At 59.0% G+C, this 27744-nt stretch overlaps 1 protein-coding gene across 1 annotated transcript in view; it reads left to right on the top strand.

The window, feature by feature from the left end:
* Positions 1–22460, top strand: part of SRRM3 (serine/arginine repetitive matrix 3) — a 33799-nt gene extending 11339 nt beyond the window's left edge. The window contains exons 3-14 of the mRNA XM_047839339.1: positions 4219–4347; positions 4447–4527; positions 5033–5062; positions 5495–5557; positions 5677–5712; positions 7529–7579; positions 8045–8149; positions 8504–8681; positions 18700–19064; positions 19946–20170; positions 20274–20411; positions 22081–22460. Of these exons, the coding sequence (XP_047695295.1) occupies positions 4219–4347; positions 4447–4527; positions 5033–5062; positions 5495–5557; positions 5677–5712; positions 7529–7579; positions 8045–8149; positions 8504–8681; positions 18700–19064; positions 19946–20170; positions 20274–20411; positions 22081–22309 (1630 nt within the window). The 3' untranslated portion in view covers positions 22310–22460. The remainder of the gene's footprint in view (positions 1–4218; positions 4348–4446; positions 4528–5032; positions 5063–5494; positions 5558–5676; positions 5713–7528; positions 7580–8044; positions 8150–8503; positions 8682–18699; positions 19065–19945; positions 20171–20273; positions 20412–22080) is intronic.
* The last annotated feature ends 5284 nt before the right edge of the window (positions 22461–27744 follow it).

The following is a 27744-nucleotide window of genomic DNA, read 5'->3' as shown; positions in this document are numbered from 1 at the left end:
TCCTCTGTCTGGATTCATTCATCTGTTGATTGGCCATTATGCTCTTGGCTAATGGGAAACAGAACCAGTTAATGAGAGAAGCTGCTGGCATGAGGAAGAGGGTGTGACAGGCAGTCTTTACTCAGGTCAGAGCCTTGGCCGTGGTGGCCGGTCCAACACATGTCCTGTGCGGTGAGGACCCTTGGTCTGTTCGTTCTTGGTCTCTCGTCACTAGATCCAGACTGTTTGGCTGCCTTTGCTCAGCTCTGTGGGGGCTGGTTCATTGTATCACAGGGGAGTAACGCCTCCCGCACCTATTCCACAGATGTGGTGAGGAGTCAACTAGATGACAGACTCGAATTTAAAGGCAGGAAGTACTAGGGGCACCTGGGTGGCTCAGCTGATTAAGCATCAGACTCTTGATTTCGGCTCAGGTCATGATCTCACATTTCGTGAGTTTGAGCCCCACATGGGGCTCTGTGTTGACAGTGCAGAGCCTGCTTGGGATTCTCTCTCCCTCTCTCTGTCCCTCTCCTGCTCACGTACAGGTGCGTGCATGCTCTCTCTCTCTCTCTCAAAATAAATAAATAAACCTAAAAAAAAAAAGAGCAAGGGGGTACCTGGGTGGTTCAGTTGGTTCAGCGTCTGACTTCAGCTCAGGTCATGATCTCGAGGGTTGTGAGTTTGAGCCCCACGTCAGGCTCTGTGCTGACAGCTCAGAGCCTGGAGCCTGCTTCAGATTCTGTGTCTCCCTCTCTCTCTGCCCCTCCCCTGCTCACACTCTGTCTCTCTCTCTCAAAAATGAATAAACTTTTAAAAAAATGTTTTAAAAAGAGGAGGAAGTGGTACACAAATCTAGAACTCCATGCATATCCAGAACTCCGTGCATACACCCACAACTGTGTCTATAAAGTAGAGGCCAGGGCTGAGCTAACATCGGCAGCAGGGGCTGGCCAATGAAGTCAAGGCCTGTCCTGTTTGCACATGAATTCTCAAAGCCAATTGCATAAGTGAACTTGTATCCTTTAGTCAAAAGTTCCAAAACCAAAGGGGATGTTCCTTTCCTTCTCTGGGCCTCAGTTTTCTCCTCTGTAAAATGGGGAGGTACAGATTCTCTAAATCAGGTAGTGACTCTGGGATTTGTGGACGTTCGAGGGCAATTGAAACATTAGAGAACATTATTGCTGGTGATATTATCATCCAGGAAAGGCAGGCTAGGAGAACACAGGGTTCTAGCCTTGGGAGATCCTGAAAACCGGATGTGCTGATATCAGCTGCACAAAGTCAGCAAGAGAAGCGTCAGCCTAGGCCCTTTTATACCCCTGGAACCTGCAGGACACAGAGGTTCTGGAACCAGAAGGTTCTGAGACCTGTGCCCCGCCCTGAGCCCACTACTCAATGCCCTGTGCTTGTACCTTCAATGCTCCCAGCAGCCGAGAGCCCAAGTAAATCTCTCGGAAGGGACCACAGAGTGAGAAAAGCCAGCTGAAAAGTCCCCAGGGAGGGAGAATACAGAAGCTCTGTCCCCAGGACAGAGGAAGAAAGATGTCTATGGGGGTGCAGCCGGCAGAGCAGGAGGGCACAGTGTGGGGAAGGAGGAGTTCGGATGTTACAGGCAAAAAAGGATCCCTGCCCAGGGCAGTGCCCAGACGGAGCTGTTTTGTTTTGTAAATAACCTTTATCACATTTTCGTCAGGATAGACTCCGGAGCTCCCTCCTGCCATCGGCTCACCCACAGTGTTTGAGGTGCCCTTAAGTTTTGCCAAAGACCGTGTTTATGTGTCAGGCATTTGTGCGGCTGAGGGCTGTGTGGGGGTGACACCGTCAGGGTAGGGGACAGTTTGGGGGGGGTGGCGCACGGGACAGGCCGAAGAGCTGGAGATTTCAGGAACAGGAAGGAGGCCACTGGCTTCAGGAAGAGGAATGTGGGGAAGAGCAGAGAGGTTTGAATGGAGGGACATGGGGATGTTTGGCTCTGTGGGGTGCAGGGGGAATGACGTGAAGCCCCCCCCCCTCCGTTGCCCCAGAGAAACCTCCCACACTACCCATGTGACTTCAGGGTTGCCCCGGGCCAGGTCGGGGTTTAGGAACCAAACAGCATTCTTAATACTGGCCTCCAGGCTAGCTCACACTGTCAGAGTTGGGGTACATTCTTTTTTTGGTTTTGTTTTTTTAAGTTTATTTTAAGATAGGGAGAGAGAGAATGAGCAGAGGAGGGGCAGAGAGAGAGAGAGAGAGAGAGAGAGAGAGAGAGAATCCCAAGCAGGCCCCTCGCTGTCAGTGCAAAGCCCAATGCAGGGCTCGAACTCACAAACTGTGAGATCATGACCTGAGCCAAAACTAAGTCAAAACACTTAACCTACTGAACCACCCAGGCTCCCCAATTCTTTTTTTTTTTTTTTTTATACAAGATCAGTTCTTTATTATTTATTTATTTTTTTTTTTAGTTTTTTGTTTTATTTTTGAGAGAGAGAGAAACAGAGTGTGAGCAGGGGAGGGGCAGAGAGAGAGGGAGACACAGGATCCTAAGCAGGCTCCAGGCTCTGAGCTGTCAGCACAGAGCCTGACGTGGGGCTCAAACTCACAACCCTCGAGATCATGACCTGAGCTGAAGTCAGACGCTTAACCAACTGAGCCACCCAGGTGCCCTACAAAATCAGTTCTTCAAAGAACAGATTAGTGGGTGCTCTACTAGAGATTTGCTCCTGGAAATTCTTTCACCTTGTAGCTGTGGGGAGGTGAGGGTGCGTTAGTGTCTGACAGGGGTCCCTCTGTCTAACAGTGGCAACCATGTGTGGGACGACTGTCTGGGGCCAGGCCTGTCGCTCATGTCAGGAGCTTCATAGAGCGAATCTCACTTAATCCTCTCCTCAGCTGGGATATTCTTTTCGGGCTTGTGGAGATAAAGGCCTGGGGACTCAGTGAGCATGGTCATGCCTGGATTGAGACCTGTCTGTGTGAATCCAAAGCTCGTGTCATGTCCTTAATGCTCTGCCACCCCCAGTGCTGGCCTGCCTTGCTCCGGGCAGGGAAAGAGTGAGCCTGGCGAACAGCACCCAGGAGTGAGAGTAGTGGTACCCGAAGCAGGGCTGAGCCTCCATCTGGGAAGGGCACTGTCTGAGCCAGAAACAAAGAATGGAAAGTGGGGAAGCCACCACCTTGAAGCTATTACCCTGGAGCTGGGCTTTGGAGGGTTGCTTCTGGGCTTGAAAAAGAAGTTGCACAGTACTGTTTCCCCCAGAGAATCCCCCAGCGGCCCTGTGACAGTTATCACGCTCCTCTCGGAGAAGGGGCTCAGAGAGGGGGGATGACAGGTACAAGTCACGCAGGGACTCAGGGCCAGTGCACGATGAGGCCACGCCTGCGGCTCCAAAGCTCATGCTCTAGCCGCAAGCCCTGCTGCCTTTAGGAAGAGAGCATCCCTCGGCGAAGCGCCCGCAGGGAGCGAACATCTGTGGCGGAAGACGGCTGTGAGCTCGGGAGCCGGGAGCAGGGACGGGACGCTGCGGTCCCTGCTGAGCGCAGGGGAGGGCTCTGCAAGATAGATGGGGAGCCGCGGAGGCGGCGGAGTGGCGGGGCCCGCGCCGCTGCCACCGGGCGGTGATTGATGACAGCCCGGCAGCGGCAGCGGGAGAAGAGCAGCCGGGCCTCGGGAGGCTGCGGAGAGGAGGGCGAGGAGAGGCCATGAATATTTCAGAACCGCGGCCGGGGCGGGGGGACCGGATGGGGGCGGGGAGGGAGGCGCTCGGCGGGGAGGGGGGTGGGGGCCAGGCCGGCGAGCGGGGTTAGGGAGCTAGGAGGGTGGGGAGAGCGGGGCTCACGAGAGGAAGGGGGGCTGCGGACGGGGAGTGGGCTGAGCGAGGGGCAGGGGGGTAGGGGTAGGACAGTGGGGCTCAGGGGCACAGGGATCGGTGAAAGGGGCTCTGTGCGGGAAAGGGGGGCTGGGGAGGGCAGAGGAGCACTATGAATGGGAGTAAGGGGCTCGGCGAGGGGAGGGGGCTCACTGAGAGGTGAGACCAAAGAAGGGGCCGAAGGGGCGGGAGGGCCCGGCTGAGGCCGGGTGTCTGCAAGGAAGGCGGCTCTTTGGGTCGCCCAGATCCCCGACTGACCTTCTAGGGGTCGGGGCCGCATCCCGCAGACCTTGCGGGAGGACCAGGCCCCGGGGCGCCGCGCTGAGAAAGGGGCAGGCGGAAGGCCCGGCCCTGGGGCGCGGGTGGTGAGCGTCCCTGTCGCCGGCAGCGTGGCGGAGACCCCGCGGCTGCTCGAGGGCGCGGAGCCGGGCCTGGAGTACGCGCCCTTGGACGAGGACGACGGCCCGGTGGACTGCGACTGCCCGGCCGCCTGCTACCGCGGGCACCGGGGGTACAGGTCAGCGCCCGCCGCGGCGGGGAGGGGCGGGGGGAAGGGGGCCGGAGCCTCCCCTCCTCCCTCACCGCCCACCCCCAACCCCCACCCCCTCTCACCCAGGACCAAGCACTGGTCCAGCAGCTCGGCGTCGCCCCCTCCCAAGAAGAAGAAGAAAAAGAAAGGCGGCCACCGGCGAAGCCGGTGAGAGCGCCGCCCGGCCGGAGGGGACGGGAGGGGCACGGTGGGGTCCCCCAGGTGCGCACCCTTCTGCGGGCAGGAGACCCAAAGTTGCATTTGTGAGCCCCGCGCCTCGCCGCGACCCTTTGCCCTTACAGAATCCCGCCCCCTCACTGTGCGGGCCCCCAACGAAGGGCCCGCCCCCTCACCAGGCTCCTCCCCCTCGCGGAGCCCCTCCCTTTCGCCCAGCCCCCTCCCCTTTTTGGCACTCACCTGCCCCAGAACTAGACACACTGATCCGGCTCCTGGGTCGACCCGCTAGACCCGCTCGCTCGCAGTCCCCCCTTCTCGATCCCCTGGCGGTCCTGCACTCACCACCACAAGTGTGAGTGGCCTGGGAAGGAGGGGTTTCGCTGGGTCATCTCTGTGGCTCCCCATCTGTGTGTCCCCCTCTCCTATCCCTTGCAGACTTCTGGAGCCCCAACTAACTCTGTCCAACTGTCTGTCCTTTTCTCTCCCTGGCCCTCAGCAAAAAGAGGAGACTGGACTCTGAGTGCAGGTCAGTATCATTGGTTACCAGGGGCGGAGGGGGGGGGGGGGGACAGGAGTGGGGATATCTGTGGGTGGGCAAGACTCCAAGACCATCCCCCAGAGGCAGGAGGCCTGCCACATCAGGCCCTGGACACTGCCAATGTGCCAGCTGTGCCCACGGAGGCCAGAAATCCCACCATTGGAGCCTCTAACATTTGGGTTTGAAACAGCCCTCACTCAAAATGCCAAGGAGGCTGAAGGGTGGCTAGGGGACAACACAGGCAGGTCCATCACCTACCTTAGGGACCTTGCTGGCCCTCAGGGCCTCGGTTCGCTTTGTACAATGGGCAGCCAGCTTCAGCTAGATGCCCGAGACACCCAGGTTTCCCCAGCATTTCCAGCTGCCCCTCCCCGTCCCGGGCACCAGTTCACTAGAACCTACCCCACCCTGTGTCCGCAGCTGTGGGAGCTCCTCACCCCTGCGCAAGAAGAAGAAGAGTGTGAAGAAGCACCGAAGAGACAGGTACCTTCCCTCCCCTGGGGCCTCCTCTCACTCCTGTTGGCCCAGGACCATGGCTGTGCAGATCTGTGTCCCCAGGCCACCCCAGACAAGCTCAAGAGAACCCTTTTGTGGCCCTACAGGTCTGATTCTGGGTCCCGGAAGAAGAGACGACACAGGTGAGTGATGCCCTGCTAAGGATGTGGACAGAGGCTAGTGCCACCCAGCGGGGACCAAGGCCCAAGGGAAGCAGTGATGGGAGGGGATTGGTGAGGGTCTTCCCTTGCTCCATCCTCCCTCCGGGAAGGGACTCCTTCTGGGAGGCAGGCAGGGAAAGTTGGGGGTGGGGGGCGAGAAGGAAGGCCAATTGTTTGCAAAGCTTTCTGGTCCCATGAGTCAGCCTTGATGTCAGGAAGGGAGAAGCTCAAGACCCCACATTTGCAGGGAAAGGGCATCCATACAGAAGGAAAGCTCAGTGGGTGGGAGACAGGTGGGCGAGCTGTGGCTGTGGCTGGCAGTTGTGTCTGGAGGACAGGTGCCAGCCCCCGAAAAGACCTGACTGACAGGCCAAGGAGCTGGCCTCCAACCAGGCGGGGCTGGAAGCCAGCATGGGGCTCTGAGCAGGACAGAGATTGTTCAGGATGGATTAGGGGAGGGGAGGGAGGAGGTGAAAGTCAAGAGCCCTGGCAGAGGCTGGAGTGGGGAAAGTAGAGAACTCAGCATGGAGGGAAGGAAGATGTAAGGTCGTCCCAGCCCCAGGGTGGGCATGAGGGCCAGAGGACCTCCCAGCAGCCCTGAAGAGGGACAGAATCCCCAGTCTCATTCCTGCAGTGGGAATTCGCCGAGGGTCATTTGCCAGGTGGGGTAGGAGCCTAAATAAATAATCCTGAATCTCTAATTTCCCCAATTTCCCATCTTCCCTTCCTCTCTTCCCCACTTCTCAGGGGCCAGTATGGGCCCCTACTGCCCCCTAGTGGTCACCATCCATCTGCACAGATCCTCTGGCCAGCTCCCAGGAGTCCTGGGAAGGACCTAGAGACGACCTAGGGCTAGAGCAGCTCCAGGTGGGGAGACTGAAGCCCAAAGCAAGCAACATGGATTCTAGAACTAAAATCTTTGGCCTCCTGGGCCTGCCCCCACCCACTCTGCTCCTGTGAGAAACACATCCCAGTTTTTTCTTAGCATCACTTCATATTTGGTCAGAAAGAGGCATCTGTTCAGGAGTAGAAGCATCCAGCTGGAAATCTGGTGGCATCAGGGAGGGTGGGGCTAAGAGATCTACAGGGACCAGGGGTGCAGTGAGACCTTAGACACCTACTAGGAAACTTTTCAATCCTTTTGTCAAAGGTAGAAGGAGAACACTGTGGGGCCTGGCCCAAGGAGTTGGATGCGATGGGACTGTAGGGGGCAGGACTGGGTGGGATGGAAAGCTTTGGGAACAGCCCTTGATGAGAATCCAGAGGACTCAAATGCAGGGAGATCATGCCCAAGGGAAAGCATTTCTTTCCTAACCCCCTGGGGAGCTGGCCCAGAGTTGGGCCACTCTCTGAGGGGGCAGAGAGGCAGGAAGCCTGGGCTCTGCCCTAGAGAGCCCCATCTGAGGGGACCTGGGAACAGGGGACACAAATTAGGTGTGGAAGGGCCACCCCCACCACCATGACTCATAGAGGGGCCTGTCCTGAGACCGATTCCAGAAGAAAAGGACACGTCAGCCTTCTGGGGTGGTGGACACATCGCTTATGGCACCCCCAGGAGGAGCAGGACTCCGGCCCAGATAGGCAGTGATCCTGGGAGAAGGAAGGAAGGAGGCCTGGCTGTGTGAAAAGGAACCAAAGCAGTGAGGTGGGATGAGCGAGTCCACACCAGCTGGGGTAGGGGTGGGGGGGGGGCTCAGATCCCAGACAGGAACAAATCTCAGCTCCCTCAGCTCCCTACCTAGGCACACCCCCTGCTGGGCTCAGGCCGAGCTGTCCCCTCAGCCTCTGCTTTCTGCAGATCTCGAAGCCCCAAGAGCAAAAGGAAAGAGAAGAACAAAGAGAGGAAGAGGTGAGAACCTGTCACCATTCTCTAGCTCCTCCGCCTCCCTCCACTCTTCCCCACTCCGGCAAACCTGGCCTTCTAGAAGCATGGAATTGGGCCCTTGGAGATAGTTCGTTTGGTCCCCATTGCCCAGATGGAAAAATTCCGACCCAGAGAGGAAGCCAAGAGCCCCTGTGTGTCAGTGGCAGAGCCAGAACTGGAACGGGGGCCTCTTGCCTCCCAGTCCTGGGTTCTTTCCAACTCTGTCTTTGTTACTCCCCGCGTCCCTCACCCCCTAGTCACAAGAGCACCAGCTGAGGAGCCAGTGAGGTCTTGGGGGTCCGGGCTGTCTAGAGAAGAGGGTGCTTTCTCCTAATTCCCACAAATGACCCACATGGACTAGAGAGGCTATTTCTGTAGGGTACTATAGGGGGCGGGGTCCCCCGTGGGGCAGTCAGGCGGAACTTAGGTACTGGCTGGTTTCTCTCCCAGGCCACACGCGGAGTCCCCAGGTCGGAGGCCCCGTCGCCACAGCAGCGGCAGCTCCCAGAGCCCCTCCCTCTCCTCCCACTACAGCGATTCCAGATCACCCAGCAGGTAGGTCCTGGGCCCCTTCGAAACGCTCCAGAGGACGTTCAGCTCGGTTCAGCTCTGCTGGGGGGGTGGGGAGTTGCAGATCGAACCCTCCCAAGGGCTGGGGAAGAGGCTGGTGGGCAGAAGAGCAGTTGGTGGGTGGAAGTCTACCAGGAGGGTGCAGGTGCCCACCCCCCTGCAAATGGGCGAGGAAGAGCTTCCGGCCGCGGCTCTTGGAAGTCGAGGCAATAGGTGGGCCAGGGCCTTGCTCTCTAAATGCAAGTGAGAGGCAGGGGAAGGGGCAGCGGTTCCGCTCGCAGAGGGGGCGGTCCCACGCCGGCTGCCCGCCACGTCCCCTCCCCACGCCCCACCCCCCAGGCTGAGCCCCAAGCACCGAGATGACGGGCGGAAGACGGGCAGCCAGCGGTCCAGCGGGAGCCGGTCGCCTTCCCCGTCCGGCGGCAGCGGGTGGGGGTCGCCCCAGCAGAACGGCGGCAACAGACAGCGGAGCGGAGCGCACGGGGGCCGCCCCGGCTCGGCGCACAGCCCGCCAGATGTACGTACGCTTCGCTTTGCGGAGGGTTCCCGCGCCGTGCGGGCTGCGCCGCGCTGGGTGGGGGGTCACCGCCGGGCGGGGCGCGGTGAGTGTGTAAATGGGGGAGGGAGGCGCCGCTTCCCCCTCCCGGCTCGGGAGCGGCCTGGAATGCTTGGTTGTTGCGCCCACCTGGCCCTAGTGTCGGGGCGAGGGGGGCCTGCAGGCTTGGGCCACCCTTGAGCTTGGCAAACTGATGGCCAGAGGGGGTTGACCACTGGGACTACCAGCCAGTTGGGTAGAGAGCTGAGGAGAATCCGGGGTCTCCTGCCTCCCTCTCTCCAGGCATATTGGGGTGGGAGGGGCATGGACAATGCTAGGGGTCGCGGTCAGGAACCGGATTCAGAGACGGGGTCTCCCCTGGGCACCACTTAGGCCCTGAGCCTCCCTCTCCCTCTCCAAGCGCCCTCCCTCCCTCAACCCTCTCACTGGCCCCTCCCTCTCCCTCGAAGCCCTCCCCTTTCTCTGTCCCCAAGCGGCCACCGAGCTGCATTTCTAAAGTCCCTTTTCCAAGGAGAGTGTGTCCTTTCCCCCAGGGACTGGCTGCCCACGTGTGGACAGATGTCTCAAACCTGCAGGCGCCCTTGTTCCCCGTGTTCCAACCTTCCTAAAGCACCTGCCAGTGTCCCCATTGCTCCCTCAGAGAGTCCACACCAACACCTCCCAAAAACTGTTCCCACCCATCCTCCAAGAGGGGCCAGGACTCCTTGAGACCCACAAGCAGCTGTGGCGATGGCAGGGGCTGGCAGAACAGACAGGCTTCTCGGCCTTTCCCAGGTGGAGGGGCTAGGCTGGGCTGGGAAGGGGGCGTTCTCCCAAGCCCCAGGGGAGCCCCACATCCCCTTGTATCCGTTGATCTCAGGGAGACGGGGCTGCAGTACTGGCAGGGGCACTGGGTGGGCAGGGGGACTTGGGGTGGACAGGCCTGCAGGTGCCCCCACCCCAGACCCTAAGGCTGCCTCCCAGCAGGGAGGGTGGGGGCTGCCCCTCCCCAGACCTCCGGTCTCAGCAGCAAATATGTCCGTGTTGGTCAGTTTCATTTTGATTTTTGGCTGTTTCCTTCACTCCCTTTATTTTCTCAAACACCCTTACCGCCAAGGCCTTAGTGAGGAAAGCCAAAGGCAGCAGACAAAAGGCTCTTGGCGTCAAGGTTAATTTTTGTTTAAGGACGTTACCTGTTTCGGGACTGCCCCCACTTGGACAGGGTGCCAGGCTCCTGAGCTCCCAAGGGCCTGGCTGGGCCACATAGGGAGGATCACACCAGTGTCCCTGGATCTGTCCTGGGGGTGGAAGAGGACACACAAAGGTAGCTGAAGGCAGCCAGGACAGAGACAGTGGACAAACTCAGAAGACCGTGTGCCCATCCCCCCACCACCATGGGCACAGAGCCCCCAAACACCTTCTCAGGGGAGCTTCTCATCCTCCTGGAAAGGCACAGAATGAAGCCAGGGCCAAAAGGAAGCTCCATCCCACTTCTGGTCCCCTCCCCTCCCTGAGCAGTAGGCCACCAAGAGCCCTGGACACGTACAGACAAAATAGCCACAGCAACGAAGTAGACCCCAGGACAGAGCAACCAGGGAAGAGGGTGTAGCCTCCAGCCTTGGGGAGGGTGCCCTGTCGGCCGCACCCAAATCTTGACTGCCTCCCAGAATGGGATTCCATTTTGACATTGCTCCAGGAGCCTCCTGGGAGACGGCACTCTGTTACCCCTTTCACAAAGCATGTTCCCCAGATCCTCTCCCTTCCCTCGGGCCCTGCGAGATCTGGGACCTCAGGACATCCAGGCCTCTCACCTGCACCCTTCCAGGGAGGTGAGATGGGGGCGGGTGTGTGTGTGTGTGTGTGTGTGGAGACTTTGCCAGTCACCAAAAATGTCTTTGGGGACAAGTACTGGGGGGCGGGGGTATTCTCGGACGCTACCTTAAAAAAAAAAAAAAAAAAAAAAAGAGAGAGAACAAACGGAAAAAAAGAAAAGCTCACCATTTTTAACCCCGTCTATGTTTTTGCTTGTTTTTTTAGCCTCCCATTTGAACCGTGGTAATATTGTGATTCCATTTTCCTGTTCAGTTGGCAAGGGAAGAGGGTGGGGAAGTTTATGTAACTTTTTCCTGTTTTGTTTTTGTTTGTATTTTCTTTCTTTTTTTTCTTTTTTTTTTTTCCTTTGGTAATGTACAGAAATGCAAACTATCTCTCTGGTTGTTTTTTTCTTTTTTTCTATCTTCTATGTTGCTCTAGAATTTTGCTTTTGTGCGTGTTACTGTGGGAGCCTCTCCTCCTAATGCAGAGATGGGTCCTGAATCTCAAGTGAACATTGACCATATACATATGTCTTTATACTTATTCTTTTTCCCTTTGTAACCAGAATTTAAAAGGGAAGATAACTCTTAAAAAATGACTCCCACGCCAGCAGCCCCTGCGAAATCTGCAGCGGCAGCCAATCAACTCCTCAACCCCAGGGCATGTGCTGGAAATGCCTCAGCTTTTAAATGAACAGAAGTGGCCCCCGGGCAGGCCATTCTTCCGTGTCCCTGTCTCTAAGGAACGTTGGAGGGAAGCTGGGAGACAGGAGGAAGAGAGATATTTCCCAGGTCACCGGAGGAACATCCAGGGGCAGTGAGCACCCTATGGCTCCCCAGTTTCTTCTAGTATAAGATGGCTGGGGGAGACAGGGACAGGCTGCACAAGGCCTTCAGTGCCAGGCCCCAGATCCTAGAGGAGGGAGCTGTCCACACCTGTAGCCCAGGTGAGGGCTTCAGAGCCGGACATTCCCAGGCAAGACAAAAATCCTCATCTTGAGACAAAGGCCAGCTGGGTGCTGGCTCCCGCCACGGCTCTCTTGTTGTCCCGTCCCAGGTCAGGATTAAACCCCCAAAGGGATTTCTGGGTTCACCTATTTACTGCCAGGAGCTCAGAGAGGTCAAGTGACCGGCTCAAGGTCACACAGCTTTTTAGAGGTAGATCCAAAAGGAGACTCCAGCCCCCTCACCTCGAGACCACCAGCCAGTGGAGAGAGTGGCCAGTGGAAAAGCACACTCTGGGAGCCCTGAGTAAGGGGAGGAGGGCTTGGAGGTGGGTGCTGGTTGTCTCAGCTCCTGCCTTCCCCCTGGGGACCCCTTCAGATGTCCATGGCACACTCCCAGCTCTCAATTCCCTGGCACTGGAGCCCACCCACACAGAGACCAGGGAATAGGTGGGCCCAGCATTAAGCAAACCCAACTCTATAAAACTGTCACCTCAGTGACTCAGAAACCCTAAGCCCTCACAGTTCATACACGTATGGGGACAGAAATAGTGAGGCAGAGAGGGAAGGGGGCTGCTCATGGTCACGTGATTTGGCGATGGCGAAGTAAGATGCTGAGCCCAAGTGCCAGAAAAGGTGTGAGGTGTTTAAGGACTTAGAAGGAGGGCCCCCTGCCTTGGCTCCACCTGTCCCTGGCATTGGAAGTGTCAAGGGAAGCCTCTCCATTTGGTGAGGGTGACAGAGAAGGTTCCTGAGCCAGGCCCCCAGGCTCTCTCTGGCCTCCGCCTCTGGCTCAAATTTCATCACGAAATGGGCAGCCTAGGGTGACCCAAGAAGAGGTGTCCGTGGGACCGCCTCACCTGCTCCACCCCGCCCCCTCCCCCTCCTGCCCCCAGGAAAGAGCAGTAACCACAGCTGGGGGGGGGGGGGGCAGTCAGAATAGGAAGCGGCATCTTGGCATTTCTCCCAGGCCGAAGCCAGAAGGCAGGAGGGATGGGTTTTGCTAAAATGACGCCTAAGCAGAGGGGGAAAGCAGTTGACCTGAGGCAGGATCAGGCCTCCAAACTGAATCTGTGGTTGCCTTCCCTTTTAAATGCACTGATCCCTTCACCCCATCTGTCCACTCTGCCTCATTGTAATAGCTTCTCTCTCTTTGTTCTGTCTGGGCCCGCCTCTCTCTATTTCCCTGCCTGTCTGTTTCCTTCTGCCTTTGTTTCTCTCTCTCTCTGCATCTCTCTGTCTCTGTCTCTCTCTCCATCTCTCCCCCCACATGGGCCTCTCTTCCCCCTGCTGCCAGCCCCTCCTGAGCCCACCCTCTGGTTCTGCTTCCATCCGCCGCTGCTTCCTGCATGCCCTCTGGAGGTTTTCTGTTGTTTAAAGAGTTAAGGAAAGCTTGGCTATTGGAGCCTGCGGGTTTAAACACAAAAAGAAAAAAACAAACAAAAAAAGCAGACCAAAATGGCTGGGCAGGAGCCCCCTCCCACCCCTGGGACTAGACCGAAAGCCACCCTGGCTGCACATGCAGGTGCCAGTTCCCAAGGGGGAGCACAGCTTAGAGTCACCGTCTTCCCCCCCCACCTTCTGCATTCCCAATGCGGAGATCTTCTTTTCTTTTTTATTATTGCATTCCTGTCCCTGACCACTGAGAAGGTAGGTATCCCGGCCCCGCTGTGCGCCCCGCTCGCTCCCATCTCCAGATAAGCCCCCTGCCACTCTGCTTGGTTTGAATGTGGTTTTCTTTCTCTCTCTCTCGATCTCGCTCTGGTTGGTTTTCTCTCCTTCCCTTTTCTTTCTTTATTTTAGTGACTCCTCATTTGTAACTTGCATTTTTTCTCCAAATGAGCTACGTATGAAAGCTGTGTTTCCTGGTTTGTCGTTTGGTTTTCTTGACTTTCCCCGACAACTTTTCTGGTTCGTCTCCCCCCTCCTTTCCACCTTCCCTGCTCCTTCTTCTTCCTCTCCGACCCCACCTCCACCCCCACCCCTCCAAGCCCCGTCCCCCCACTCCCTCTCTTTCTCATTTTGTTGTCCGAATGCATTTCTGTGTGGTTAGCATTTCCAAGTTTGTGTTCTCCTCCTGAACTGTATGCTGCGGTTGAGCCAATTTGATTTCTGTTGTCTGGAGTAGCTGCTAAGCCCCCCACCCCTCACCCCTGCCAGCCCCCGGGGCCCGTTTTGGCACTAAGCAGTGGTGGAGGAGCGTGTGCTGGCCTCTTGGCCTCCAGATCCTGGAAGAAGTTCTGGCTGAGGCCAAACCTGAGGAAAGAGCCCTGCCCCACCCTCCAGGGCCTGCTGGGCTCCCAAGGGTCCTGCCCTGGTGGCAGCTGGAGCTTTCAGGCAGGACCTACAGACTCTGGGGCAGCAGCTGGCACCAGGGCTGAACCTCACAGCTCCACCTTTTGGGTGTAATGGTCGTTGAACTTCAGGGGCCCAGTGAGCTGGCACTGGACTCAGAGGGCCTACTTAGTAAAGTTTCAGTGGGGCAATTTGGGGGACGAAGGGGACTCTCAGCTCACCCTCCCCCCTGCCTGGACCACTACTCAGCTCAGACAGGGTCTCCCTCTGCCCCCAGCATCGTTCCATCTTCTGAATTTGAGTTTAATGTGCAGAATGATTCAGAAAGGACAGTCAGTGAGAGCCGGGGTTCCCCGAGGTGTTGGAGCGGAACCGAGCTTAGGTCCCGAGACTCGCGACTCCCAGGCCAGTGCCCAATCCAGCCACGTTGGGGGTAGGTCCTCGGACCCCAACGCCCACCCCAGCTCTTTAAACTGTTTCCTGTCCCACCTGGGAGTAGCTGCAGAAGTTTGACATCCCAGCCCTTGTGAGGCATCAGTGGACCTCCGTCCTCAGCTCTGGAAAGAGAAAGTCCGGCTCTTCACCCTCCTCGCCCCCCCCCCCCCCCGCTCCCCTATGTTGACCCCAGGGGCAGGTTGTGAGGAGCTCACCCACTCAGAATATTGCTCGGCTGTCAGTGGTGTTGGGAGGGCAGACAGGAAGTTGTTCAGGGAGAGAGAAATCACTCTGGGTCCCACGGGGAGACTGTCCCAGCCCCATGGGAGGAGTAGAGGACCTGATGTGACCAGGGACCCAGAAACGGATCGCCAAATGCTGAGCTAGAGGGGGTAGTTAGCTGAGCCCTGGGGGAGAGGGGGTGGAGCATCTCAGATGCTCACTGTTCTCGTCCTTAAGAATCCCGGGATGGGGCTGGCACATCATCTTTTGCCTTACTCTTTTGCATTGCCTTTTCCCTCCAAACATTTCTTATGTAAACTAAAGAGAAGGTATCAGAGAGCAGGTGGTACGAAGGAGCAGAGGGGCTCCTGGAAGCCTGGAAGCCGGGCTCAGAGACAGGCGAGGCCCTCTGTGTTCACTGACTCATTCACTCACACACACACTCAGCCAGCATCCGCTGGGCCCTCCTCGGTGCCAGGTCCCGTGCTAGGTGTCCGTGCCTGGGTTTGAGGGAACTGGTTTGCAGCCCCCACCTATCAGGCTGGGGCACTGACAAAGGTCACTCAGAACAATTAGAGGGGAAAAGCCGAGCCAACAGGTGGGGAACTCTGCTCACCACAGTAGGCCTCACAGCCCTGCACAGTCCATACTGAGAGAAGGCCCAAGGGTCTGTGGGATCACAGAGGAATGCACCTGTTTCAGGGTGAGGGTCAGGGGAGGCTTCCTGGAGGAGGTGGTCTTGATTGAGCACAGGGTCCATAGGCATTAGCCAGGCTGTGAGGGTGGTGAGGGCAGGGAAGGGGAAGAGGGAACAGGAGTCACAAAGAGCAGGCTTCTGGAGGAGATGTTTGGAGGTCCCTGGCCACAACAGTCCCGTCTAGCTATGAAATCCCATGGTGTCTGGACTGATTTCTCCCTCAGTTCCTGGGAAAAATGAGACCCGGCCAAGCTGAGGAGGGGGCTCTCACTCTGGCGGGACCATGGCGACCCTTTCTCCAGGGAGGTATGGGTGGATAAGAATGTGAGATTGGCCCAAGGAGTCTTCCCCCAGGGAAGGTGCCGTCTGCCACCCTGCCCAGCAGCGCCTTCGTCCCATCCTCTGCCATCCTGGGACGTGGCCATGCCCAGACCTTCCTGCACTGCTCTGACCCCGTTCATCCGTGAGGGGACTGTGAGTCACTTGTGCTCTGAAAAGAACCTTTCGACTCCTATACAGGCGCCTCCCCCAGCAAAGACCCCAGTTATCCCCACTTTATCGATGGGGAAACTGAGGCCCCCAGAGTTCGATCACAGCAAACTCCTATCAGGGCTGATTCCAGGTGTGCCACTTTCCCACTTACCATCATCTTAAGCTATGGCATTTGGCTTGGAGGAGGGGAGAGGGAGGAGGACTTGACTTCAAGGCACGCCAGGCAGGAAGCTTCCAGATAAGCACAGAGGTTTGGGCCTCAGTGGTTGCGGGCAGCAATGTGATGCAGGTGGGCGTCCACCCAACCCAGACCCTTTTTGCTCCTAACAGTCCCACCACACGCCCAGCCCAACAGTGGGAAGTAGAGAGGATCCCCCACCCCCCCAGTTTCTGTGGGAAGGAACATTGGGGCCTTCAGTCTCCTTCCCCCACTGCTGGCCTGTCTCCTGGAGTCAGAGAAGCTGGCTCAGATCCAGAGTCTAAGCTGGAGCCAGGGTTCACAGCCAGGTCTTGACCCCCATGTTTACTATTCTGCCCGCTTGCCTGGCTGCACGCCCCCGCCCCATCAGAATAGCAAGCAAAGGCTTCTTTAGGGTGGGGTCCAGCGTTTCCTGGGTTTGGGTACTATGCCTTGGCCACCAGGGCCCCCACTCCCCTGCCTGGGATCTGTTCACTTTCCACTCTCAGACAACCCAGGAGATAGGAAAGAACTTGGAAATGTGAAGATTCTGGAGATTTTTCTCATTTGCCTCCTCTGGGGGCTTGGGAGCTATAGGCACTGGCCACCCGCTGGGGTGCAGAGGATATGTGTTAGGAGAGCCAAGTGTCTCCTGGTAATGTCTCTTGACTTTGGAGCTGCCATCTCAGAGGGGCCATGGCTCCTAGCCCAGGATGAGAGGTGAGCTGGTCATCAGGAGAGCTGGGGTGCTCAGATATCCACCCTGCCCACCTATGCCTGCCTGAGCCCCAAAGGGAGACACCAGGCTCTCCCAGGAGGCCTTTACGGCCCATTTGACTCTGGACAGCTGCTCTCACCTGCTATGGCTAGTGTTCATTGGCTGCTTCAGCCACCAATCAGAGCTGGCTGTGCCTTTCCTCCCATGGGACCGACTTCTTGGCTCTGCCTCCAAGCCCTGGCTGGATCCAGGCTTGCACGGAAGGGTCTGGGCACCACCCCGCCTCCTGCAGGAAGCATAGGCCATGCCAAGGAAACCAAGCTCCTTTCCGTCTCTGGCAGCAAGGTGCCCTGAGGGGTGGTAGGTAGCTGGTTTTGTTCTCCCATCCCAGGAGCCTGCCAAAAAAGCTTGGCCCAGACCCTGCCCCTCTTTTAGTACTACCTGGTTTGGCCCCGGCCCTTGTAATGATTCCTTCTTCAGCAACGGCATTGAAGCCCTACTACATGCCAAGTTCTGCGATAAAAACTGAGGTTACGGAGCTGAATCCAACCAAAAATTTCTGCCCTGGAGGTGCTTCGAAGTCTAGTTGGTGCTGGTGGTTGGGGGTGGGGTAGACAGGTGGAACCAACTGTTACCAGATAGACAGAAAGCTGGAAACCCGAGGACAAGAGGAGGGGTCTGTTCTGTGAGGGGAGGAGGATGGAGAGGGTGGTCAGGGGTACACAGAGAATCCTGGAGTATTTGCTCTGGTAGGGACATCAGGAAGCAGAGCCCAACCCTCTCGTTTTGGGGATGGGGAAACTGAGGCCCAGAGTGGGGAAGTGACTTAGCCAGGGTCACTCAGTGAGGCTGAGGCAGGCTCTCAGACCCCTGGTTGCCAGCTAGGGCCCTTTTGATGGTACCAGGCTCCCTTTCTGGTTTTCTGTACCCCAACCCTTGTGTCCTAACTGCACTTTTGGAAGAACATTGGACATCTCTATCCAGCAGTCACCCAAGAGGTGCCTGCTCAGGCCCGAGGAGCCGGGCGCGGCCAGTCCTTCCTCCAGAGGCGGTGTGGCCTCCTCTCGGCCTAGAATGGGGTGGTTGCGTTTTTTTTTTCTCTCTCTCTCTATCTCTCTTGCATTTTTGTGAATCTAATGATGAACTTACGCTACCACACTTTTCCCTTCTCTTACACACCTTACCTACTAAAGGAGGAAGTGCCACTTTATTGGTAAGTGGACGTTAACCAAGAGGGACTTAAAAAAAAAAAAATCAGAACTAAAAAAAAAAAAAAAGGAAAGGAAAAGAAAAGAGAGAAACAGAAAGACAGTCGGGTGTTACTGACAGTTCCACAGGTCTCTGCAGGGCCGGAAAACAAAGAAAGAAAAATGTTAACAGAAAAAATGTCAGTTCCCCAGGAGTTCAGACATTGTTTTTGATTTTGGTATCTAATGACATTTGTGGATTTTGTTTTTTATTTCTGTTTTTCCTCCCTTTCTTCGGTTCAGTTTTGAGTTCAGTTGTCCCGCCCCGCCCCCACCCCCATCTGTGTGCCGTGTGCCCCTCCATCCCCTCACCCACCCCCCACGCGCTGGGGGGGCCTGGCCTGGGGGGCTGGCCCCGGCCCGGCCTCCCGGTGCCCGCCCTCTCTCTACTCTCTGCCGGGATCGTCCGTCCCATCGGGGGGCAATGCCAGCCCCCGTGCCCGTCCTGGAGCCCCCTCCGTTTCAGCCCCCCTCCCCCCACCGCTCCGTCCCTCTTGTGTTTTGCATGCCGAGAACCTTGCATGAGCTGCACTGTTGAGGCCAGAAGGTGGACACTCAGGAGAGGCAGAGGCAGGGCAGGCGCGGGGAACCGTGTGTGCGATGCTCCGGGACTGGCAGCCCCCGGCCTGGGCCCGGTGAAAGCCCCCTCTCCTTCTCTCCCCCCCCCACCCCATCCGCCCGCTCTCTCACCCTCGACCTCGCTCCTTCTCTTGGCCTGTCCTCTCTCTGTCTCTCCTCTGCTCTCTCTCCCCCCTGTCTCCGCCTTTTCTCTCTGCTTCTCTAACTTCCCCTGCTCCTTCGCCTCCTTCTCCTCCGCCTCCGCCTCTCTCTCTGCTCTGGACTCTCTCGACCTCCTCGGTTTCCTCTGTCTCTGCGGGCATCTCTTCCGCCCCGTCTCTGTCTGCGCCCCCGTCCCCTCCACCCCCCTCCGTGCCCTCTCTGCCTCTCTCCCCGTCAGAAGCCCAGCTCGCCCTCGCCCAGGGCCCGCGACCAGGCGGAGGCCGGCACAGCCACGCCGCCCGCGCGGGGCAAGGAGAGCCCGAGCCCGCGCTCGGCTCCGTCGTCGCAGGGCAGAGGAGGCCGCGCGGCGGGCGGGACGGCCAGGCGGCGGCGGCGGCGACGGCGGCGGCGGCGCTCCCGGTCCTCGGCGTCCGCGCCCCGCCGCAGGGGCCGCCGGCGCGCCCGGCCCGCGCCGCCCCGGGGTTCGTCGCGCTCGCTCAGCAGGGCCCGCTCCAGCAGCGACTCCGGCGGCGGCGGCGGCGGCGCCCCCGGCCCCGGGCCCGAGCCCGGCTCCGAGCGAGGCCACGGCGCGCACGGGAAACGGTGAGCGGTTCCCCTCCCCGCCCCGAGCGCTGCCCCGCCCCCGCGGAACACCTGCCCCCACCGGTCCCGTCCATCCCCGCGGAGCACCCTTCCCCGCGCTCTCGCCCCTCCCTCCCCACAGAACAGCTTCCCCTCTCCACCGACCCCTCTCCCCCACCCCTCGGAACCGCCCCCCCCACCCCCACCGGCCCCTCTGACCACTCTCCCTGCTCCCAAAGACCCCTTACCCCCCACCCACCGACTGTTCTCCCCACACTGACCGCTGTCCCTCCTCATTAAGCTCCCCCTTCTGTGATCACTCCCCCCACCCACGGTGCAAACTCCCTTCCACTCTGCAATTCTCCTTCTCTGCAAACTGCCTCCCATTCTCCTTCCCCACTCACTGAGGTCCCCCCTCACTGATCACTCTCTCCTCACACACGGAGCCCTCCCTTCCCCACACTGATCACTCTCCTACCCAACAGAGTCCCCCACCCCCAACCCCGCCCCGCCCCACACCCAGGATTCTCCTCCCATCAGGGAGCTCTCTCTCCTCCCTCACTTGCCCGCCCCCACCGATCACTCTCCCTCCACACCAGGGAACACACTCTTCCACACTGATTTCACTCCCCACGCCCCTATCCCAGCCCTTTCCCTGCTCAGGCAACCTTCCCCCGCGCCACCAACTCACGCATCACCTCTTCCCGCTCACTAACCCTTCTCTCCTGCATAGAACTCCTCCCCCTACTGAATCCCTTTCCCTCCCCTGAGCCCACTTTGTCCCTAGCTGAGCCCCCTCCCTGTCACCCGCACCCTCTTCAACCCCCACCCCACCCCCCACCCCCCCGCCCCCAGCCCACTTTCTCCCTAGCTAAGCCCCTGTCGCCGTGCCTCTCCTCCAGGACCAAGGAGCGGCCCCCGCGCGCTCGGCCGGCCAGCACCTCCCCGTCCCCGGGCGCGCACGGCAGGCACGGCGGCCCGGAGGGGAAGAGCTCGTCGCGCAGCCCGGACCCCCACCCGCGCTCGTGGAGCTCCAGCCGCTCGCCCTCCAAGTCCCGCTCGCGCTCCGCGGAGAAGAGGACCCGCAGCCCCAGCCGCTCGCCGTCGCCCAAGAAAACCCTGGGCCGGTAAGTGCGGGCCCGGGGGTCCCCGCCGGGCGCTGGGGTGGCGGCGGGGCCGGGCCTGGGCGGGCTGGCCGGGCCGCGTCGCTCACCTCGGCCGGGCCCGCAGGGACAAGGACGGCGAAGGCCGCGCGAGGCACGCCGAGGCCGAGGCCGCCCGCGCCCGGCGCCGCTCCCGCAGCTACTCGCCCATCCGCAAGCGGCGCCGGGACTCGCCCAGCTTCATGGAGCCGCGGCGCATCACCAGGTACGGAGGGGCCCCGGCCGGCCCGCTGGGGACCTCCAGGGGAACGGACTGAACCCGGTGCGGGAGGAGATGTGTTGTTCTGGTGGGGGCGGGGGGGGGGGTAGGGAGAGGCCCCTGGAGGAGGAGAGGGGCCAGAACTGGAGGTGCTGGGGAGGTGGGACTCAGAGGCAGGGGTCTGAAGGCCCACGGAGGGGAGGGGGCTGTGCGCTCGGGTCTGGGTAGGCAGCAGCAGGCATGGAGTTCAGCTCCGGAAGATTCCAGCCATCCCTCCTGGAGCCCCTCCCTCTCTCCTTCCTCCCCACATCCATCTCCTGGCAATGATGTCTCCTTTTCTCCTTCATCTCAAGGTCCAGCCTGCCGAGTGGCCTGTGGCCGGCCTGGGGGCCGAGGGGACCCCCTCCCCACAGGCTGCAGGGGAGATGCCCATGTGAGCTGATCTGGCTCTGTTCAGCTGTCATCTGTCTGCCTCTCCTTTTCTCACTAACCTCACTGCTCACCTCCCAGCCCCCTGGGGAATTTGGAGGAGGGGGCACCAGCGGCCTACCCTCTGGGGCAGCTGTGGGAGGTCCCCTCCCTTCCACTGCCCCTCTCAGTCCTATGGGGCTGTACAGAGGTGTGGCTGATGTGACAGAAGCCCCGTCAGAAAGCTTCTTTGGCCCAGACCGGTGGGCGTGGGCCTGGGCCTCCGGGTGAGATTATGGTCTGTGTTCGTGGAAATCACTCTGCTAGCCCTAGACCCCTGACGTGGGGTAGAGGGCTACAGGCAAAATTCTGAACCCAGCTCTGAGACTTTGCTGGGCAGCCTTGGGAGATCAGTGTGCCTCTCTGGGGCTCGGTTCTCATGTCTGAACAATAAGCAGGGCTCCCCGAGCATCTTTTCAGCTCTAACATGGACTGATTCTCTAACCAGCCCTTCCAAGTCCTTGGTGATCCAGATCGCCATACGCAGAGGGTCCTAAGACAGCTGGAGCCCTGCACCTTCCACCTGGCACCCACCTCAGCCCCTCTCCCGGGCTGCCTCCTCCTCCATCCACTAACGTACACCTGTTTTCTTCCTCAGAATTAACCCCACGCCATGGGGCACTGTTGCCCCCTTAACCACTCTCCTTTCTTTTCTCTGGGTCACAGCTTCCTGGCTTCAAACTAACTCCGGGCCGGCGGGAGGTAGCTGAGTGAGGAGAAGGGGCCGGCGGGACTGGGCTGGGCCATGGGCATGGGCAGCGATGGCCGGGGGGTCTCCTCCTTGTTCCCTTGAAGTGACCTGAAAAACCAAATCCTTCGATTCTGTGAGGAAGAGAGAAGCAGGGCTGGGCTATATCCACAACCGTTCCCATGCACAGAAACCACTACTTAGCTTGGTTGATGCGAGTTGTCTATATTTAAAAGTTTCATTTATTCAACAAATTGTTGAGCGCCTACTCGGGTCAAGCAGAGACTGGGTCCCCTTTCCCTAAAGACAAGTGAGCAAAAAACAAAAGGTCCAACATGAACTGACTGCCTGATCCTTTTGGGGTAGAGGGCACTCCAAGGCCAGAGCTCAGGGGAAACTGAGGCAGGAAAGCCCTGGCCACTGCTGGGGAAGCCCTGGCCTGAGTGAGGGGCCAAGCTAGAGCCTGGGGCAGAGCTCAGGGACCCGAATGGCCTGTAATCAGCTTTTCCCTCCTGGCAGTGCCCGAAAGCGTCCCATCCCCTACTACCGGCCCAGCCCCTCGTCCTCCTCCAGCTGCCTGAGCAGCGACTACTCAAGCCGGAGCCCCAGCCGCAGCCCCAGTCCCGGTCACAGCCACGGAAGCTACAGCAGCCGCAGCCGCGGGACCCGCAGCCGCACGCGCAGCCCCTCCCGGACCCCCAGTCCCAGCTACCACAGCCGGAGCAGCTCAGAGAGTGGGGGCTTCTGAGCCCGGACAGACCCAGCTTGGTGCCCCCTGGCATAGGGAGAGGCGAGGGGTCAGGCCCCAGGACCCGTGAGGGGGCCTGCACCCCACTGCTACAAGGGGGTCCCCGGGCCAGGGAAGACCTTGAGTGTGGGCGCCCTGCAGACAAGGAGGAGCTGGGTTCTGCTGCTTCTAGAGGGTCCCCACCCCCACCTCCTGCCTGCCCACCGTGTCCAGGGAACAAAGAGCCGTTGCGAACACAGGGATCGCCCTGTCCCCCTTCCTGCTTGATGCCAGCTCACCAGGCTGGGGACAGCTCGGTGGACCCAGGGACACCTCAGAAGGTGCCAGACCTGGAAGCCTCCCGCACCCACTCCACAGGGCCCTCGGCTCCTTTCTATCAACGCGCAGACGAGGAGGTGGGATGGCAGGCAGGATCTAAGTTAGACAGAAGGAAGAACCACCTAACCCTTGGTGCATCACCATCCAAGCTGGGGAGCGGCTTCCTTCTGAGCTGGCTGCAGGATCCTGGCTGATGGCTGGAGGCTGGCCCCACAGCCTCCCCCGACCCCTCCCCTGGCCCGGGAGGACCCAGACTAGGTGGGCCCCTAAGCCCCAGCCTGAGGAGCCGGGGAGCTTACTCTTGGTCCCACCTCTCCCTTCCAGGCCAGGCTCTCCCCTTCGGCCCTCACCCCATGCCCGGGGCCAAGGCCGCAGCAGCAGCCAGGCCTTCTGCATGACAAGAGATGGGAAGTATAGACTATGCTGCATCGGAGCCTGACATCAAAAGGGGTTCAGGTCAGAAGGTGAAGAGAGAAGAGGTAGATGGAAGAGAGCCTGTGAGGAGTGGGAGAAGGCAACGCAGTCCGATGACCGAGCAAGCCCTGGTGTCCCAGTGTGCCCTGTGTCTGGGACATGGGCCAGATGGCAGCACAGGGTCGCAGGTATAGGATAACAGGCACTTCGGGGCCTGCCCGAGGGAGCGCTTCCTTCTCGGGATTTGGTGGGGAGGTAGTCAGTGGAGGCTACCCAGAGAGGGGTGCTACAGCAAAGGGTAAGATCTAGATGCAGGGCCTCGGCCTGGGACCTCGAGTGGCACCCCCCCACCCCCAGCCCTCTTCTGCTGCTCCCAGCCCACTCCTCCTGGGGCCCTCAGGGATCTCACACAGTCTTCCTTGGCCCAACAGGGCATCTGCCCTGGGCTCCCACAGGGGGGAGGGGTCTGGGGTCTGGTCCGGGTTCCCCCTCTCTCTATTTTCCCCTCCCTCTTTCTCCGCGGTGCGGATAAAAATTGGACTCTAATAAACACTCGGTGCCCGGATGGCAGGTGGTGAGACTAGGTCTCTGTGGATTTGGGCACCTGGGGAGTGTGGGGAGGGCATAAGGTCCTGGGGTCCTTCCCTCCAAGAAAGGAGAGGGTCGCGGACTCCACCCCAGAGAGGAGATCTGGCGGGAAGGAACCAGAACCCAGGGTGTCCATCTCCCTGCCTGAGTGCTGGAGCGGAGCGTGCAGCTCAGTGGGGAGGAAAACGGGGGGACCCAAGAAGACTTTCCTTTCAGCCTGGAGACCCCGTGGGCTTTGAACACCCCCACCTCCCTCAAGCCCCACACCCCACCTAGCTTCCCCTCCCATCATTGTCCTTGACTCCAATACACCCCATCCAGCTGACCCACCTCCTCGGGCCCTCCATGCATGCCCTCTCCACCTCCAAACGTTCAGGTGAGCTCCTGGTTCAGGACCTAGCTCAGCTGCCTCCTACTCCCGAGGAGCCTTCCCGATCTCCAGCTGCAATGCCCACTCTCACCTCTGGGTCCCTCCAGCTCTTTGGGGTCTGTACCTGCCTTTAGGTCCCTAAGCTCTTGTTCAGCTTATCTGTTGGCATGCCTATCTTTCCCTAAATCTATGAGTTTCTGGAGCCAGGCCATGCCTTCTTGGCCTCTGCATCTCCCAAATAAGCACCTTTGAGATGTCTGTCAACTGAGTAAACAAGTGAATCAGGGAGCCAGGGAGCGAGCGTTTCCAGAAACCCTGGGGGAGGGCATGAACCAAAGGCAAGGTGCGGTGGTGGCAGATAGACACTAGAGGGCGACAGAGAGAAAAGGAAAATTGCCTGTTGGTGGCTGGCCAGTAGTGACACAAAACTGGCCTGAATGGAGAGGGAGCCCTGGGGGATGGTCTAGGTCAGCCTGGAAACCCCAAGCTTCTGTCCTCAGCACCCACCCCGGCTACTTGGGGAAACAGCGTCCAAGCCCCGGGGAAGGAGGGGGAGAGGACAAAGCCCCTGCCCACCCACAGACTGAGGGTTCAGCCTAAACTCTGCTCTACAGCTTGGGAAAAGAGAAAAAAAATACCTCCAGGAAGGCAAGCAGGAAAATAGAAAACTCCAATTCTGCACCTGATAGCAAGGGGTGGAGGGGATGGGGCGGGGGGAACCTCCCCAGGACATGGGCCTTTGGGGTGTCTTAGGTCCTCTCCTGGTCTCTCTGCAGATGGGGGCCTCAGGGACCCCTCTAACATTGTGCTCCCAATACGGTAGCTGGGAGTCAGGCTGGGCAGGGCTTCCTGTGTTGCGTTCTGGTGGTGTTTTCTCTTCTTAATTGGTTTCCCGCAGTCCCAGACCCAGGGTAGCAAGTCACAAGAGTACACGCCCAGTTTGGGTGTCCCAGATAGTGTCTCCCATCCCCTGCCTCTCTGAGATGCTCTTGAAAGCCCCTTGGACTGGCACCGGCCTCTCGGCTGAGGGCGTGTCCAGCAAACAGGCCCGATCACAAGACACCTGCCCTTCCTTCACCAGGCCCCTCTCCTCCACTCAAGGACACCCAAGACATGAAGGCGCTCCGGCTGTAGGGCCTCCCACCTCCACAGACACCACAGGGGATGCCAGGTCCTCCCTCTCTGCCTCCCTCCACTCACCACACACACACCCCTTTCAACAGTATTAGATGGCACAGCGGGCAGTGCGGAGGGTCTGGGGGAGTGAGGGCGAGTGGAGGAGAAACTGTTGATTCACCAAGCTGGAAGGAGCCTTCGAGAACATCCAGTCCAATGGTCTCATTGTACAGATGAAGAAAATGAGTCACGGGAGCCGGCTGCTGGCCAAGGTCACAGAGCCAGAGACACTGCAGGTCCCCAGACTCCCAGACTAGACAGATTCCTTCTGCTAGACAGCAGGGCGGGAGGGGCCAGGGGATGGATCCCCAGCCCTCCCCACATGGCTCCTCCTTGACCCCCTTTCAGTGGTGGTGGGGTGAGGTGACACCCAAGGTTAGCCAGAAGCCTAGGGGGTGGGCAGGTTGGAGAGATACTCCCAGAGGGGCAGTATCTAGATGCTTCCAGAAAGATCCAGTGCCCCCCACCCCCATGTGCTCTAATTACTGTTGCCCATATTTTTAATTCCCAGTAAGCCCAGCGACTGGTACAACCCATCAGCTGTCAGGCCTCTCCAGGGAGCTCGGGCAGCTGCCTGAAGACTCTCGAGCTTTCTCTAAGGCTGAGCCAGGGAGGGAGGGGCTGGCTCAGCCACAGTTGGCAAAGGCCTGTCAAGGGTGTGGCTAGTGTGGCCAAGGCCTTGGGCTCAGTGCCAGGCAAGGAGGCTCCGAGGCTGGCCTTGGGTTGCTGCAGAGTACCGCAGACCTCGGGGCTAAGGATGAGGGGAGGGGCCCCTCTGATCAAGGAATCCCAGACCCTGCAGTGCCAACCTCCCCCCGACTCCCCTTGTGGCTACTGGGAAATCTCTGGGGGTGGAGTTGTCCTCTTAATCCCAGAAAGCCTAGCCCTGGCAGCTCAGTGCCCAGAATGATACAGTAGAAGATTGTCAAAGAATATTTGGGCAGGTAGACAAGTAGGGGCTGACATTCAGCCTTTGCTTCCCTTGCCCTGTGCCCAGGGAATAACGGTGTGACCTCCCGAAAGGGGGCCTGGTCAGGGCGGCAAGGGACTCCAGAGAGGCTGGCCCGACCTTCCCTCCCCCTTGGCTGCACACCTCCCCCTGCACCCACAAGCTCACAGACCACAGCCCTCCCTGGACAGCTCAGAAAGTCTCTCCCCTCAGTCAGGCCTCCTGGCTTGAGTTCCAATCCACTCCCCCACCACCCCCTCCCGCCCCCTTACCAGCTTTGTGACCTTGGGGCAATTCTAACTCCGTTTTCTCATCTCAGAAATGAGACTTTGATAAGATACTTGGACCTGCTCTAGAATGCATACAACTGGGTAATTCACATTAGCCTAAATCTCAGTATCCAAAATGAAAGGACCTCTTTCCTTAATAACAATGAGCACTTACTGAGCGCCAGGCACTTCCCATACGTTACTACATTTGAGATTCACCACCGCCCAGCAACACGGGTGCCTTATTATTGCCGACGTTTTGCAGATGGGGTCAGCGGGCTCAGAGAGGTCACCAGGCCACTGAACAGCAGCACCCAGATTCAAGCCCAGCCTTGTCTGACCCCAAAACCCAGTTTGTCCCCTACCCCACCCCCTTACCACCACCCAGAGCCACCCACGTCCCTTCCCTTGTGATTGGCAGGGTCCCTCAAGAACTGACCCGCTGAAGATTGATATGAACTCTCAGTCCTGCCCCCCCACCCACCCACCATGGGCAGGGTGCTAGGAACTGTTGGGCCCTGGCTTACACAACTTCCCTGGCTGGGGCAACAGGAATGGACCCTCCCCACCCTGGCTTCAGGCAAGATGCAGGGAGCTACGAAGGGAGCTTCTGTCTACAAAGTGTTGGCAGGGAGGCAGCCCAGCAGCCCCCACCCAGAACGTGGCTGGGCCGGGCAGGACCACACTTGAAAGCATCCATGACCACATCTGACAGCTCCCTGTAGGGTGGGGCTCCTGGGCTCCAGTCTGGGCCAAGGTGGGCAAGCAGGGGCGGACAAGGGCCCTCCCTGGCTCCTGACCTCACCTCCACTTTACAGAGCTGGGGATGGGTGGGCCTGGGAGTGCCAGGGAGTGAAGGCCTGGGGCTCGCTAAAGCTGAAACCCTTGTGGGCCCGGGGCGGGGGGGGGGGGGGGGGCAGCCAGTAGCTCCCAAAGGAGACCCACTGGGCCCATGACACGACCCAGCAAGGGAGGTGGAACAGAAACAGGGGTTCCATCTGCTTTGCACCCTTGGCCCACAAAAGTCCCAGGAGCTCAGAGGTGACCAGAACAACCTCAGACTCATGCCCTGGCCCCTGCTCTTCCTAGATGGGGAGGAGATGGATGAGAGAAAGAAAGAAAGAAAGAAAGAAAGAAAGAAAGAAAGAGGAAGGAAGGAAGGAAAAAAGAAAGAAAGAAAGAGGGAAAGAAAGAGGGAAAGAAAGAAAGAAAGAAAGAAAGAAAGAAAGAAAGAAAGAAAGAAAGAAAGAAAGAAAGGCATCCAGGAGCTCTCTCCTGAAGAGGAAACAGACACAGAGAAGGCATGAGATTTGTTGCTACCCTGAGCTCATCAAAGCGAGTGGCTGGAGTC

Source organism: Prionailurus viverrinus, chromosome E3, assembly GCF_022837055.1.
Source record: "Prionailurus viverrinus isolate Anna chromosome E3, UM_Priviv_1.0, whole genome shotgun sequence".
Lineage (NCBI taxonomy): Eukaryota > Metazoa > Chordata > Mammalia > Carnivora > Felidae > Prionailurus > Prionailurus viverrinus.
Note: the sequence above shows the minus strand (reverse complement) of the source record. Positions and strands in the feature narration are given on the sequence as shown.